The sequence below is a fragment of the Contarinia nasturtii genome, unplaced genomic scaffold (genome assembly GCF_009176525.2).
Source record: "Contarinia nasturtii isolate CC-2019 unplaced genomic scaffold, AAFC_CNas_1.1 Cnas_scaffold_993, whole genome shotgun sequence".
NCBI classification, from domain to species: Eukaryota; Metazoa; Arthropoda; class Insecta; order Diptera; family Cecidomyiidae; genus Contarinia; species Contarinia nasturtii.
The window spans coordinates 2,496,361-2,512,427 of NW_022198340.1; the positions used below are offsets into that span (position 1 = coordinate 2,496,361).

At 33.5% G+C, this 16,067-nt stretch overlaps 2 protein-coding genes and 1 long non-coding RNA gene across 6 annotated transcripts in view; 1 reads left to right on the plus strand and 2 right to left on the minus strand.

The window, feature by feature from the left end:
* Positions 1-2,184: 2,184 nt before the first annotated feature.
* On the minus strand, positions 2,185-3,090 carry LOC116343251. Its single transcript, XR_004201316.1, has 3 exons — positions 2,978-3,090; positions 2,584-2,663; positions 2,185-2,523 (listed from the first exon to the last, which is right to left on the minus strand). It is a non-coding gene; the product is annotated as an uncharacterized LOC116343251 (long non-coding RNA).
* A 1,304-nt stretch (positions 3,091-4,394) lies between these two features.
* On the plus strand, positions 4,395-11,648 carry LOC116343247 (dual 3',5'-cyclic-AMP and -GMP phosphodiesterase 11-like). 2 transcript variants are annotated; one of them, XM_031771212.1, is made up of 17 exons: positions 4,395-5,145; positions 6,922-7,123; positions 7,214-7,354; positions 7,444-7,657; positions 7,730-7,878; positions 7,956-8,106; positions 8,175-8,330; positions 8,406-8,606; positions 8,672-8,992; positions 9,085-9,261; positions 9,348-9,434; positions 9,558-9,725; positions 9,794-9,903; positions 9,990-10,178; positions 10,245-10,467; positions 10,549-10,632; positions 10,740-11,648. In XM_031771212.1, exons 1-17 carry the CDS (start codon positions 5,118-5,120, stop codon positions 11,136-11,138), a joined length of 3,000 nt encoding a protein of 999 aa, XP_031627072.1. In that variant the 5' UTR covers positions 4,395-5,117; the 3' UTR covers positions 11,139-11,648. The 2 variants fall into 2 exon arrangements, with proteins under 2 accessions (XP_031627072.1, XP_031627073.1); XM_031771213.1 differs by having other exon boundaries at positions 4,398-5,145; positions 7,447-7,657.
* A 49-nt stretch (positions 11,649-11,697) lies between these two features.
* Positions 11,698-16,067, minus strand: part of LOC116343248 (probable G-protein coupled receptor CG31760) — a 10,591-nt gene continuing 6,221 nt past the window's right edge. For all 3 annotated transcript variants that reach the window (XM_031771215.1, XM_031771217.1, XM_031771214.1), the window contains exons 11-13: positions 14,544-14,705; positions 14,225-14,474; positions 11,698-14,133 (exon numbers count right to left, since the gene is read on the minus strand). In XM_031771215.1, coding sequence (XP_031627075.1) covers positions 13,879-14,133; positions 14,225-14,474; positions 14,544-14,705 — 667 coding nt within the window. In that variant the 3' untranslated portion in view covers positions 11,698-13,878. The remainder of the gene's footprint in view (positions 14,134-14,224; positions 14,475-14,543; positions 14,706-16,067) is intronic.

Below are 16,067 nucleotides of genomic sequence, written 5' to 3' on the forward strand. Positions count from 1 at the left end.
ACAGCAGCTACTTACAAAAACAACAATTAAACATTAAAGTTTTTTTTTTATTCAAAACCATTTTCTCGTGTGTTCCAATCCAATGACAACAAAAAACGTTTCGGACTACGAATTGGAGAAATTTCGTTCGACGTAATAAAAAAAATATCGATTGAGTCGTGTGATTTTTTGTGTTTCGTTCAGTTCGTTCATGTGATAATTGCGAAGTAATCAATTATTATAATCGTAGACGTTGTCTTAAATTCAATTCGAAGCTCATTGAAATAGTGTATGAGACTCTATGTGTAATATTTTACGGTTCGTGACTTATCGTTGTTGCCTCATTTCGCAGAGAGATAAACACATCGACCCAAAAGGAAACTGATATATACACATATATATATATACTTCAAGTGTGTGTCACTTTACCTTCTAAACAAATTAAAAAACCTTCTAACACTATTAAACACCCATTCGAAATCGTTGATATTCAATTCGAACGAGAGCTATTTTCTCTTCTGGTGGAGGCAGCTTCTATCATACTACACATTTTTTTTATGTTTTTTTCATAAAAGAGCACACTTTTTGTCCTTGTCTATGTAAATTCGGTACAACATGTAAGAATTCATATACGATCGACTGTTATTTTTGAAATTGCATATTTCCACAGCCAAAACACACCTTCTTTTTTTTTAAATACATAAGTGCGCTCACTAGGTGCGACATTGCGCACTTAGATAGTAAATTAAGACGCGGGACTTGAAAAAAAATAAACACACAGACAGAATGAGAATGGCAAAAGAAGATAAAAAAGAAGAAAAGACAGAACAAGAGATTATAGGTCGTACATAGGCAATTTGTATATAATATGAACAATGAACACATGTATGCGCAGATTTTTTTTTTATTGTGTTCTATGTATAACAGTGAAATTATCAATGAGTAATGTGTTCTTTTTGCATCATCATCTGTTTTGTTGATGTTGTTACAATATAATATATATTGTCGACGTAATGTGTTTGTGGCCATCGCCACAATTACGATTGCCGTTTTTTTCCTTAGCCTACCATAATTTTCCTCAATCAATTCGTATCGAAAGTTTCAAAATTGTCTGAATGAGTTTGTTGTGTTGTGTGGTTATTTTGTTTTGCTTTTGCTCTCTCCCGCTTTTGCTTGCTCTATTATCACACAGTTAGTTTAGTGTAAGTTGAGTAGTGACATACCTATATCGTGTGGCGTGTCAATAGTAACACGCGTTTAGATCTCATAAATTGGCATCGTTCGCATTCGAATGAAATGCGCTCCCTTGACTCCATTGTTTGTCGCCATCGGCAGTGATTCAGTCATGTCGATGAGCCGATTTGTTACCATGTTAAATAACACCGAAGAGAAAGAAAAAAAAACACTATACAAAACACATTATCGCAAATTGTAAACTCGTCGAACAACTTTTAGTGCATATTTCACACAATCAAAACAAAATTAATAGAAACGAACCGATTTGGTTAAAGTAAGCGGTAAAAGAGCATCATATCGATACATGTACATACACATTAAACATGCTCACACACCCAAAACAAACAAAATGCAAACAAAAGCCATCCGAAATTCATTTGAATGAAGCCACCTTTCAATTTATGCTCACTTTTTGTTCCATTCAGCATTTTTTCCACTTATTTGTTATTCATTTGCATGTCACAAAGACGTAACACATACAGATCGCGTTCATTTTGTCTAAAGGCGAAGCAATTCAAAAGATTCAATCGATTGTCGAATGGTGTGTGTGCGTCTGTCTGTCTGTTTTATTTTCCTTTCAAATTCCCGGTCAAAATTCATGGGGAAATAGGAATTACTGGTTTAATTAATTGCGGTTTCTAATCAAACAACTGGTTTTTGTGTGACAATAAAAAATATCATAGTCGTTTTATTTGATCTTTGATTGCAAAAACCTCTGATCTAGAATCGGCAAACAATTTTATTTAAATATTTGCAGACTCTTTACTATTTAATAAGAAATATGCATAATTGATGCCTTTTTTCAACAAGAACAATGATTGTTTACTTTTCTGCTTTTCTCTTTCAGGATTTTCATTTCATTCCATCACACTGGCTGCCTGTAATAATACTAATCTTAATCTTCCGGTTCATTGGCGTAAAAAAGCGGGTAAGTGAATATAAAACTCATTGTTTGTTTTTTTTTTTTTTTTTTTTTTTTGCATTGTACACGCGTGTGCAATAAATGAAAAGTCATCGCATGGACTTGAGCACGATGCTTCAATAGAATGTTGCTATTTTCTATCGCTTATTCGCTCTCTTGGCTCTTCATTACTGGAATTATGATTGTTTATGACTTTGATTGCCAATCGACAAATGAACATTTACATTTTACGGCAAATCAGGAATAACGGTTTAATGATGAGTTACTTCCATGTAATTGACTCTTGGCATGACGATGATGAATGGAAAATTCCTTTCTGTGGCTGCTCATTTATTTCGCTGGAATATAATGATGAGTGTGTGGATTTCTTTTTACATAAGCCAAACCTAGATACGTTTTGTTAATTATTATTCATAACGGCAGAAAAAAAAAATGTATACTCATACTTGCAAGCGTGTTCAGGTTGAATGAGTAAGAAATGTTCAAAGGCTTCATTTGGCGTGCGTGTGTATGTATGTTTTTTTGGCTTTGAATTTGCGTCATCATATCGGAATTATTGACAGAAAGAAAGAAAAAAAAACGCATTATTTATCATTATGTAAGAATGAAAGGCATCAATGTAAGCAATTTAATTGGATTATTGATGTCTGTAATTCAGATTTAATAAATTATGCATTTGGAAATGGAATGACGAAGTTCATCACTAATCAGTGCGATATTGGATTAAGAATGATAAATTCTTTATTCTCTGTCTATTAATGAAGACAAAACACAATTCGGACTGTCAATCGAAGTCAAGTTGTAATTAATCAAAAAGAAAAAGTGCGCCGAAGGTCTCACTTTTTTTATTGTTATGATGATCCCACCGAATGGAACAATACAGAACAGAACAAAAAGTGAGAGATAGAGATTCAAAACATTCGAAATACGTATTTAATTGAAATGTTTGTCAGGCCAAAACAATGACTAGAAGAAGACTATTTATCACTGCAAAATGATTACGATTTTGTGGTGATGTGCTGTTGAGAGTGTGTATGTGAGACAGAGAGAGAATGAGACTGAAAGAGATAAGCATCGGTTAAGTGGCTCCGATGATTTGAATGAACATTTTTTTTCAAGACAAACGGAACAAATCGTCGTATATACAATATCACGTTTCAATGCACTCCATATATTAGCCGTTGTGTGTGAATAAACTAACACGAGAATCGCACGTACGCCACAACGTGGTGTTTGTAATTCTTGTTCCAACAATGTACGAACTTAAAGTGTATATACACACAAACGGCAATAGCATATTCCACGCTACACACATATGCCGATTTGAAAATGTGACTCGGAAAACGAAACATAAAAAATAAAAACTTTGTAGTAAATTTCACTTTGAACAATAAATCACAAATTTTTTTGTGTTAATCATCGAAAACAGTTGCAAAGCAATAATGACGACAAAAATAGAAGAAGAAAAACGGTTGTATTATTTCATCACTTTAAATTGTGATGGCAATTTCAAGTGTGGGCATATACGCTGGTTGCAATGAATCATTTTTGGCAGAGTAATATGGCATATGGCAAACTGTTTTGCCAGTTGTTTTAGTCTGTGCAATGTGATGTCCACGACAAATGAATCAATTTTTATTTTAAATGTATGGAGAGCATTTATGAGTGTTTGCTTTACATTCACATTTGTAGCGCTCAACATTATCACTCACATGCTCGTACGTGCTCAGACATTTCTCCTTCTTTATTATATACACCACACACTATGTTGAAACATACAACACATACATGCTACTATTCGTTCTACATTGAGTGTATGTTACTTATCTCTCTCGTTTCATGGTGCATGTCGGTATTCTATATGACAAATGCTGAACTGTATTCAGTTTTGTCGCGACGGATGTTTGGCATTGTTGTCCATTGTTGTTGTGTGTATCTCTTTTGTGGATCACGTTTTTTCGTTCGTACTGCTCTCTTCGTGTCGTGCTCGTTGTTACTGCTACATTTAAAAAAAAAAATCTTTTTTTTTTCATCTCTCTCGTGGTCAGTTTTGAACGAAACAACAATAAAATTCGTATATATTGAATATTTGCATTGATCATTTTATGGTGCGATTTTGTGTATATGCAAATAAAATACAAATTTATCTTGATGCGTAAAGGAGCCGGTTTCAAATTGTGTTTTTGTTTCTTTCATTCTGTTTCGATTTCGAACTCAAGTTGCGAGTTTACATTTCAATACATATAAATACATTTCAATCTCTTCCCTTTTTATAAATATTGTTTTTCTTATAACATCATTGACAAGATTTCATCCTATGCGAGAGAATCTACGCAGATAAAAATTATTATATAAATAAATATATGTACAAAACGATAAACATACGAAACAATTTTTTTTTGTCGGTGACATTTCAATGTTTAAAGGTGGTCTAAAGCAGTTTTTTTGATGAATATATTATTTTGAATTATTGTCTCTTCTAAAATACAGTGACTATCCAAGATAGAGAGACGGAGAAAGAATAAATGATTGAGAGAGTTTATGGGGATTTGATATATTCGCGGAATCGTTGAAAAGCTACACACTAGACTATGTATATATTCTGATTGTGCAGTCATTGCAACAGAGACATTCGAGTGATTTTTAAATTAAATATAAATTGAAAATAAAAAAAAGCAACAGCAACAACAACACACGTTACGAAAAATTCTTCGGAAACACTTCAGTGTTCTTAAAAGTCAAGTTGGCAGCTTAACCACAATAATCAATAAATAAGAAAAAAACAATTCTAAATAAGAAAAAAAAACACATACATACACCGAGTTAAAACATAAGTTAAAACACCCAACACACAGTGTATAATCTCTGATTCTGATGTTAAGTACAATGCATCCAACAATCACACTACTCGCAAAATTCAAACAGACACATCAACAATGATGATGAAACAAAAGGTTTTCCACTTAACAATTTCTTGTTAATGCTTTTTTGTCAAGTGCTATTTCCAGGTACTTATTGCCATAGTCGTATGAATGCGATCGAAATTGAAGAATAAGTTGAAAAACAAATACCGTAATTGTGGAATAAAGAGAGTGACAAAAGTCAAGTAATAAGCATACACGTTTATTTGTGTGAATTTAATGCAAACATTGTGCTCGAAACGAGATCAAATTTCGATTTAAATTGAAATGAGTGACATTAAGGAGACGGTAATCGACGGTATTTTTGCGATCATAAGCTTAAAAAAAACTGTTTTATTTATTCAAGTGAAAAAGAGAATACGGTCGATGAGCACAGAGTTAGAACATAGAGACATTACAAGTAAATATGTCGCAATTGAACATTTAACGAAATGATGCGCTTCTTCTAAAACACTTCAATTAGCTTAAAGTCGTCGGAAATCTTCTTGTGCTCGAGCACACAATGTTGACGAGAGAGGCAAGCAAATCACAAACGAAGTAGCAGCAACAACACTCGTAATTTTATTCGATTTGATGTGAATGAAAAGTGATGTGAATTCACAAAAAGTATTAAAGAACGACATGCACGAATTCAAATTTAAACACTCTCACGTAGGAATATATCTCGTCCTATTTATGAATCGCGTTCCATATTATTTATTTTCATATAAATGATGCCAATCACACTGTAATTAAAATATGCACTTAATGTGCACCGGAAGGAAGAAATGTAAACAAAAATTTATTTTAAATTGAGTGTCACCACCATTATTTTCCTAATTCCTTGTGCGATTGATGGAGTGTGAGCGCGCGCAAGACAGAGAGAGAGAGAAATCATATTGACATGTCTCCTTTCGTTCTTGCCCATCATATAAATTATGTGATGTTGGCGCGAATTGAAATTGTGGATTTAATGCATGCCATTTGTCTCAATGCTGCCAATCCATGTGTAATATTTTACAAGCCTTTGACGTCAACGGTGTGTGACTGTGTGTTTCGTATTATATCTTTTTTTTTGTTATTTTTAAATTATATTCAAAGCAGCGTATATGCCATATACATGTATAATCAATAAATTATTATATTGGCAAGTTAATGAAAAAGAACTGAAAAAAAAAATCGAACTTTCAAAACACAACAAAGCAGATAAACCAATCAATTTTGTTTCAATGCTTTTGAGAAGTGCTCATTTTATAATATCAATGAAAAACCACTAAAGAATATTCACATGGGCTAATGTGCAGTGTTCCAGCCTATAGATTTGGCTTTGATCACAATCGAATATGCACAATGCATACAACATCTGTTTCGTGTGCATTTTTTCATTGTGCTTTTTTTTTTTTCAATTCGATCGCGATGCGCTCGATTCCAGTAAATCATCGAATTTCAAGCGAACTGACTGACTCAGTGGAAAAATCTAGTATAAATACATATATTTTCGTTGTTTTTCACAGCCACAAACAGTTCTAAATATAGAAATATGCTCGTTTCGTGTGTTCGCCGCACCAATTCGTTTCGATCGCATTTTTTGGTTAAGCTGACGCGGGAATCACACAAACATACACATGCACACACAATGTTTGTCCTAATTAATTAATGTGATTAGTTGTTTCTGGCTCTCTTTTTGTCGCAAAAGAAAAAAAAACAAAAATATGTATTCGTGATCGATTTTTTTCGAAATAGTCACATATACCAATTATACGTTACATATTATTAGTTAAATGTTCAGTCACTTTTCCGATATCGATATGAACTGACCGAAATATTAATTGTAACGAGGTTGGCTTTTGAGTAAAATGTGCTTTGTTTTTGTTTTTATTTCAGGTTTGCATTTGCGCAGCATAGAGGAACCAAATAAAAACAGAATGCCCGCTGAGGGGGGCACAGAACGAATCGATAGTATTGGCTCACGTTCTGTTGTCTCCCTGCCATCATGCCAAACCTCATATGAATATGATCCAGAATTTTCACGCGTCGAATCATGGTTAGACGAAAATCCAGAATTTGTACAGGACTATTTTATCAGGTAAAAATCAACACGCCAATGAAGTGTCTTCATAACTTTTGAATCGAACATTTTGCTCAATTGAATTCTCATTTCTTTTTTCGATTTCAGAAAAGCGACGAGACAGTTAGTTGATACATGGTTAATATCACATGCAAATTCTGGTAGTACGGAAATACCATCGCCCATACATGGAAATGCACCGAACAATTCATCGAGTCGCGCATCGTCGGGAGCCACAACTCCTGTTCGGTATGTTCAATTCAAGTGTTCATTCTTTTTCATGCGACACCCAATTATCTTCTCGTTTAATTGAATATTGTTGTTTTATTTTTTGCAAGTAGAAAAATATCTGCACACGAATTTGAGCGAGGTGGCTTATTGAAGCCAATTGTAAATACCATCGATGGAACGCCAACATTCTTAAGTATAAGTTCACAGAATGAAATGGTCTCAGCATCAGGATCAAGTCCGTCTAGTCATCCACATCGACCACAGCGATTGTCGCGCAATGAACTAAAGCATTTAGATGAAAAACAGCTAATTTTTGAATTGGTGAGTGCCACTTCAAATTGAAATTACAAAAAAAAAAAACAAATTTAAGATTCGGTTCTTTTTAACTCGAAGGTGAAAGATATTTGCAATGAGCTGGATGTGCGATCTTTGTGTCACAAAATATTACAAAATGTTTCCATATTGCTAAAAGCGGATCGAGGTTCATTGTTTTTGGTTCAAGGCAAATGCACAGACAGCAGCAATCCAGATGCACCAAAAAAGTAAATTATTTTTAACTTTTTTGAACGGCCAATCAAATGAAAGCATTCATTTTAATTCTGAATGATTTTCTTTACAGATGTTTGGTGTCCAAATTGTTTGACGTCTGTCCTCGGAGTACACTCGAAGAAATAGAGCAACATGAAGAAGTGCGTGTTGCATGGGGACATGGAATTGCTGGACATGTTGCTGATAGCGGTGAACCAGTCAATATACCAGATGCATATCAAGTAATTCGAATGTGAAAGAGATGTTTTTATGCGATTTTGTGCTTAAACAATTTCCATTTATTTTACAGGACGAACGTTTCAATCGAGATATAGATTTGCAAACGGGATACCGAACAAAGGCATTGCTCTGCATGCCAATTAAGGACTCTTCCGGTGTGGTGATTGGAGTTGCACAAGTGATCAACAAGCTTAATTGTGAAAGATTTACAGAAAATGACGAAAAGGTAAGAGACATTTTCTTCTTTTAAAAAGTCTCGAATCGAATTTTATAAATTGTCAATTTTCCGTCCAATTTTCAGATATTTTCATCGTATCTTCAATTTTGTGGTATTGGTTTAAGAAATGCACAGCTTTATGAAAAATCTCAATTAGAAGTAAAAAGAAATCAGGTTCTTTTGGACTTGGCTCGAATGATATTTGAGGAGCAAAGCACGATTGAGCACATGGTGCTCCGGATTTTAACACATATGCAGAGTTTGATTCAGTGTCAACGTGTTCAGGTAAATATATTCACACTTTTATCTCATCAATTTGGATGTGAAAAAAAATGTTTATTTTCCAACAGATTCTGCTGGTTCACGAGGCGTCGAAGGGAAGTTTTTCGCGTGTTTTTGATTTCGAAGCGAACGATGTGAGTGAAGAAGAGAGCAATCCACGTACCAGCCCATTTGAATCGAGATTCCCCATAAACATCGGCATAACAGGTCATGTGGCTACAACGGGAGAAACTGTGAATATAGCCAATGCATACGATGACCATCGATTCGATCAAAGTGTGGATGATGGATCGTCATTTACGCACAAAACCATACTTTGTATGGCAATTAAGAATTCGCTTGGACAAATTATCGGTGTGATACAATTGATCAATAAATTTGATAGCCTGGTGAGTGTGAGCCTTTTTCGCAGACATAATGTTTCATTTACGTAAATATGACAAAGAAAATCGACATTAATTGAATTACGTTTATCCATTAGTCGTTCACAAAGAATGATGAGAACTTTGTGGAAGCCTTTGCAATTTTCTGTGGCATGGGAATCCATAATACCCACATGTACGAAAAGGCGATTGTTGCAATGGCCAAACAGAGCGTAACACTGGAAGTGCTAAGTTATCATGCATCTGCTTCGATGGAAGACGCTGTTCGCCTACGCGTAAGAATATTAATATGTCAAAAAACAAAACACACAAAAAAAACACAACTCAAATTGATTATATTTCATTGTAATTTGTTTTTCAGAATCTGAAAGTTCCATCGGCCGCCTTCTTCCAATTGCATGAATTCAGTTTTGATGATATCGAAATGGATGATGATGACACATTGAGGGTAATTATTGCAGTAAACATTTCACCTGTCAAATACAATTAATCGATTGCATGTTGTTTTTCTCTTGTCTATTTTTTTTTTATCTCTGTGCTGCCGCTCGGTTGTTGTGGTAAAAAATGACAGGCGTGTCTGCGTATGTTTTTGGAATTGGATTTTGTTGAACGTTTTCATATCGATTATGAGGTGCTGTGCCGTTGGCTGCTAAGCGTAAAAAAGAATTACCGAAATGTTACTTATCACAACTGGCGGCATGCTTTTAATGTTGCCCAGATGATGTTTTCGATTGTTACGGTGAATATACATACTTGTAAATGGATTAGTTTGGGCATATGTTTATATTTATTTATCCCATCAAACAGGCAACTCAGTGGTGGAAAATTTTCGGTGAAATTGAATGTTTGGCTTTGATAATTGCATGTTTATGCCATGACTTGGATCACAGGGGAACGAACAATTCATTTCAAATTAAGTATGAACAAAACTTACATACACACATGTGACCATTTTGATTTAAATTGGACATGAATTTTTAATGGAAAATTTATCTTTATTCAGAGCTTCATCACCATTGGCACAATTGTATTCAACGTCAACGATGGAACATCATCATTTCGATCAATGTCTCATGATTTTAAACAGCCCTGGAAATCAAATTCTAGCACATCTGTCATCCGAAGAGTACAGTCGAGCGCTTCGAGTTTTAGAAGATGCCATTCTATCGACCGACCTGGCCGTTTACTTTAGGTACACAACAATTGATTCATTTATAGGAATATAAAAATTTAACGTTTACGAAAATGTGTATTACAGAAAACGTGGGTCATTTTTAAAGCATGTCAAACCAAACACAACCATGGCAAATTGGTTGAGCGAAGAGCCAAGATCATTGCTACGAGCAATGAGTATGACAGTGTGTGACCTATCGGCCATCACAAAACCATGGCCCGTTGAAAAACGTGTGGCTGACCTCGTAACGTCCGAATTTTTTGAACAAGGTGATATGGAGCGACAGGAGCTTAACATAACACCGATTGTAAGTTTTATACTGAAAATCGTATGTCACATTTAAACAAATCATAATGTGAAATATTTCCATTCCAATGAATCTCAACAGGACATAATGAATCGTGAAAAAGAGTCACAGTTACCAATGATGCAAGTGAATTTCATCGATACAATATGTCTGCCGATTTACGAGGTAAAATCCCATTTGAAAAACAAAAAAACATTCACTTTGATTGACATTCAATTTCCATAATTGAACCGAATAATTGAATGTTGACATATGCAATTTGTATTTGACAGGCATTTGGAACGCTATCGGATAAGCTGCAACCGCTTGTGAATGGTGTATTAGAGAATAAAGAGCATTGGCTGCAATTAGCAAAATCTGTACAAAACCGAACCAGTTCATGTCATAATACAGGAACAAATACAAATGATTCAATAACACTAGTCCCAACCAGCAAAAATGATAACGATAATAGTTTAAACAATAATAACAATGTTGTGAACAATAATCGATCACCATCATTAACAAACGATGACAATATTATATGCAATGGCACAAACAGTGAAATACCGAAGATTGTTGGTAAAATCGGAAGACTGAGCTCGCAAACTATTCAACCAGCTAAACAAAATGGAATTAATTGTGAGAATTTTTCAACGCGAGATCATAAACAGGAAGCAATGGACCAATAAACACATGCGACAGAAGGGAGATCCAGAGATATTGTTATTGACTTTTTTCTGTCTTTCTTTGTTTTTTGTTGCGTAATTTTTTGAATGTATATAAAAAAAAATTTACACATTTCACCTCAGCACCAAAAAGAAGAGAAATCTATCACATTGTATCAATTAAAATTGGTGAAAATATTGCATCAAACTAAATTAATAGATCCTGACAACAATTATGTATTGGCTTAGTTTTTTTATGTTAGAATGACATGTAATGATGATATTATGTAAAGGAAGACCCTTTTGGCTCATGTTGAATGTTTTTCAATCAAATTTTGAGTGTGTGTATTTCAAATGTTTAGTTACTAAACTTTAAAAATCAAATAAATGCAACAAATGTAATGCTGCAGAATTTATTTACAGGAATTATAAGTTGAAGATGGAGTAAAACAAACACCGTATTTTATACCGATTTATATATATATATAATATATTTTAGTGAAAAATAATAGATTTATTTTTTGCACAAATCTATTTTTAAAGTGAATTGTTATTTGTGTATCTCTGTAAATAAAGTAAATGAAAATGTGGACATTTTTAAACAGACATTTGCAAATGGGTTTTATTTTGTGTGCATGTGCGGTTGTGTGCATGTGCAAGAAGTTTGAGAAAAAAGGAAAAATATTTTGAATTCTTTTTTTGTTTGTATATTTGTACACAGACGAAATGTTACATACAAGAATTTAACAAAACTATAACTTATAAACCCTGATTTTACAAATTTATAACATAAATATAAATCACATTGATAAAATATTACAGTTATTTAGTTGATTCATCTGCTTCTTATTATTTTTTTTGTCATCTCCCTCCAAGCTTAACCAATTTGTTTTTGTTATATGTATATAACGCTTATTTATTTTTTTTTGTTTGTAATTATATTTTCTGTTTTTTTTTTTTTATTTGACATTTATACACTTAATTTTATCCATTTAAACCACAATAAACTAAATTCTACACAATTAATTGCATGAATACCACCGTGTATAGTACTTGTATCAATTCGGTTTTCGATTTTAAATTTCATTTCTCTTTGGCGGAAAACACTTGTTTACTTTTTTATTTTTGTTATTTGCACAGGTACACAAAATATCTACGATTCCATAATAACACTAAATGATCAAATATTTAAAAAATAAACGAATGGTATGCTTGTCTTCTATCCCATTTTGACTATATTATAATTCTGTTTGATATTTGGGAATAATTGTTATTATTTGGTGGAGGATTTAATCACTCAAATGGTTATGGCGATGTTTGATTGATCTTTGGCACTCACTTATTTTGACAAATAAGATGCTTCACTTCACTTTAATTTATTTATCATGTTTTTCACGACACTTTTAAATTATAATAATATTCAGGTAATAACTCTTTTTTGTTATCGTTTTTTTTTGTGTTTAAAATTAAAATTTTAAATAAACGCATTTTGATCTCTAATCAAGAAATAACATATTTTTTTTTAATTGACATCTCTATTTCATCGCATGACTTTTGTTCGCCTTTTTTTTCATTCATTTCTTCGATGGGTCATCGCACAATAAAATTCTATCTATAATAATTATTTTTTTCACCTTATTTTGCACAAGAGGGATCTATCGATAAATTGGAGTAAAACTGATTGACGAAAATATAAGCAACGATTTCAACTAATCACATTCTGAGAGGGTTTCTTTTCCATGCCTCTTCTTTTCCCATTCCATTCCATCATATATTTTTTTTCCATTTCTTTAGTATAATCCTACTCTAGCGGCGGCACTCGTATAATTTTACTTTCGTCAAACTACATCTCATGGGGATTTACTTGAGAGGAAAAAAAAGGATGAACATTTAATGGGTTAACATTTGGATCACATTTGAAACCATTTTCGTTTTAACCCGAGAACATTTCCTTCAGCAAAAGCTTGAAATTTCTGCACGATAACACTTTTTATTGTGGCTTAATAACATTCTTCTGTAATTTCTGTTGGAATAAAACTGAAATTTCTTCTCTCTTTTTTCTCACTCTCCATCATTCCTGAACAATTTCATTCATTTTTATCAAAACTTAAATGATATATAAAATTTAAAAACCACATAAATCAACAACTAGTGTGTAATCTTGCTTTTTTTGTTGCACCAATTTTTTTTTCTCTGCTCATCAGCATATATGTCCGCTCTGAATCGATCAACAAAATAGTATGTGTGAATGTTTATTCATGAAACGAGCTGAGATAGTTAGAACATTTTTGTTTGTTTGTTTTTCTTTATTATCGTACTATTATTTACCATACAAAACATATGGTTGTTATTTGGTTTTGTTTCAGTCAATGTTCATAGAAAAATAGGAAGGCGTAATGAATTATACTTTCAATTTACTACACTTTGTCATGGATAAATACGTTTGATTTTGGTGGATCGTTTGTTTGTTTGTATTTGCGTACATTTTGTCCATTTGAATCGAATTGATTATGTGTGACTGTTCGTTCTCCTTCGTTTGTGCGTCTGTGTGTCTCATACGTATTAAGATCTTTCCAACAACAGTGACCACTTTCATCAAATTCGTATTGGATTCTCTTACAAAGATGGCAGATGATGATTTTGTTTTAGATGAAATAATTCGATGGAGTTTTTTTTTTGGTAAAAAGAAGCGAAGAACAATATACGCATTATTACGGTAACATTTAACTAATTTGAGATGCATTTTTAATGCGTCGCATTCGAATTAACCGGTTGAATTTTTTCCTACGCTATTTGTTCCGCTGTGACCACTGTGGCCATCTTCACTGATTCCACTGGCCTGCTCTCGTGGATATTTCGTCGTTTGAGTTTGTGCTGCAATTGTTTTGCTCGTTGGGCTTTGAATCGATGATGCAGATGAAAAATACGATCCGGGTTTTGGCTTGATGTGTCTATTATTTGTCGACATATTTACGATTTTCTGAAATTCGATTTGAGCCGCCAATTTTTGTATTTCCTCCTGTGAAAATTTAAATTGAAATGTCAAAGAAAATTATGGAAATAATTTAAAATCGAAAAAAGAGAGGAAATGATGAACGACGAAGACAAACCTTCAATTCTTCGTTTTCTTGATATAAGTCCGGTGAGTCTTCAGGTACTAAACCAATACCGTTCAGTGAAAATGAAGCTGTAATACCTCGTACTCGGGCACGATGATCCCACTGGTCGCCTTGACCCCGTAAAACTCGCAACACTTTCGGAGCAAATACCAAAACCACCGTTGTTGTCGTCGATAGTTGAGTTCGAACAAATCCCAAAAAGTATTTTACATCCGGACCTGCTTGCGGAAATATTATCAAACTGCAAGACAAAACATGTTATATAAATTAATAATATGGAAATTGTGCTATCAAATGATGAAGCTCATACTGGAAAGCAATCATGAGAATGTTAACTAATGCGATATTATAAATTGCATATGAAATCATTCGAGCCTCGTTGTATAATGACTCTGCATTTCGTACGTTGTAACAAACACGAATGCCCCATGCCAAAAAGAGTACTTCACCTATCGCAAGGCTATGATCCCACCTACAAAAAAGATAACAACCCATTTAAATTCTCTGTTAAATTTTCAATCGACATTGTCGACTTTTGGTAGATTATAAATGAAGCTTCGCGGCGAAAGATAGCTCTTTTAGTGAAAACAAACCTATCTACCTATGTGGAAACTACTAGTTGGAACAAAATAAGAGCTGTTTTTCGCCGCAAAGATTCAAATATGAGATTACTTTAACTGAATGTAATCTGAGCTATTGAACATTACTGCAAGATGATATGGTTACCATTACTCGATTTAATACCGTATATCGTTATCTCTCTCTCTCCCTCCCTCTCTTTCTGTCACACACACACACTGGACATATCTCTAAACAAAAGAGGCTTTTCTCGAAAACAAAAAAAAATGTGTAAGTGTGTAGGGCAACAAAAATCATTTTATTACTTTTCCGCACACCTAGTGTAGGGAAGGTATTGTATTTGGCCAAAAAATTAAAGTCATCCCAAAACATGTTTTCTATGCTTATTTAATGTAGAAAACACGATTGGAGATGATTTTGGGGCATATTAATGTGCGTCGCTGTGTGTGATGTGTCCTGTGTCCTGTGTCCTGTGGCATGTTGCCAAAATTTGTTAACTCGATAAATCTTTTTCCAAAAACTCAATTCAAATTCTGACTTTGCAGGATGATTTGGGACTACTAGGAGACGTGCTGATTAGTTTTTGAGCAATATCTGTTGACCGGTGTAATAGTTTTGGGTCCGAATGGACACAATCCATACATTTTACTTTTTTGATCATTTTTCAACCATTTTGGTGACACGATGGTTTCGTGCTCAGACATGAAATTCGAAATCTGACTTTACGGGATGATTGGGCGTTACGAGGAATAGATCTGGTCAAATTTTCAACGACATTGATTGATCGATGTAAAACTTAGACTGTGAAGAGGCACTTATGAGAAAAATGCCTTAAAATGATATTCTTTCAATTTGAACGCTGAAAGACTGTGTAGTGGGGGTTTTTGGCACGAGAAACCCGAATCTGATGTTGGTTTTAAGATGCAATCAATTTTTCACAGACTTTTCATACAAAAATCGAAAAAAAAATTCATTTTTGTATAAAAGACTTGCCTTTGTGGTACTGTAATGATGTGAAACTTTGAACAGGCTATTTTTTGGATTGAAATTTCTTTAGACTTAGTATGATTATTTATTTTGATAAGAAAATAATATTCACAAGTTTTCACGTTAATTTAAGTTACTGCAACCATACATAGACCATCATTTCTGTTTATTCCCAAAATTTCGGTTCCATGCGGAAAAGTCAGCTTGCGTACGTAAGCCTCTTTATTAAATTATTTATTTTATTGAATAGAGACCAAAAATTATAAAA

What these genes read in the sequence shown, in the direction of transcription:
- LOC116343247 (XM_031771212.1), top strand. Translation starts at nt 5,118, where the DNA reads ATGCTTTTTTGTCAAGTGCTATTTCCAG. An exon ending in TCAATAAATTTGATAGCCTG is followed by an intron (nt 8,993 to 9,084) that starts GTGAGTGTGAGC and finishes TTTATCCATTAG; the next exon opens with TCGTTCACAAAGAATGATGA. An exon ending in GACCTGGCCGTTTACTTTAG is followed by an intron (nt 10,179 to 10,244) that starts GTACACAACAAT and finishes TGTGTATTACAG; the next exon opens with AAAACGTGGGTCATTTTTAA.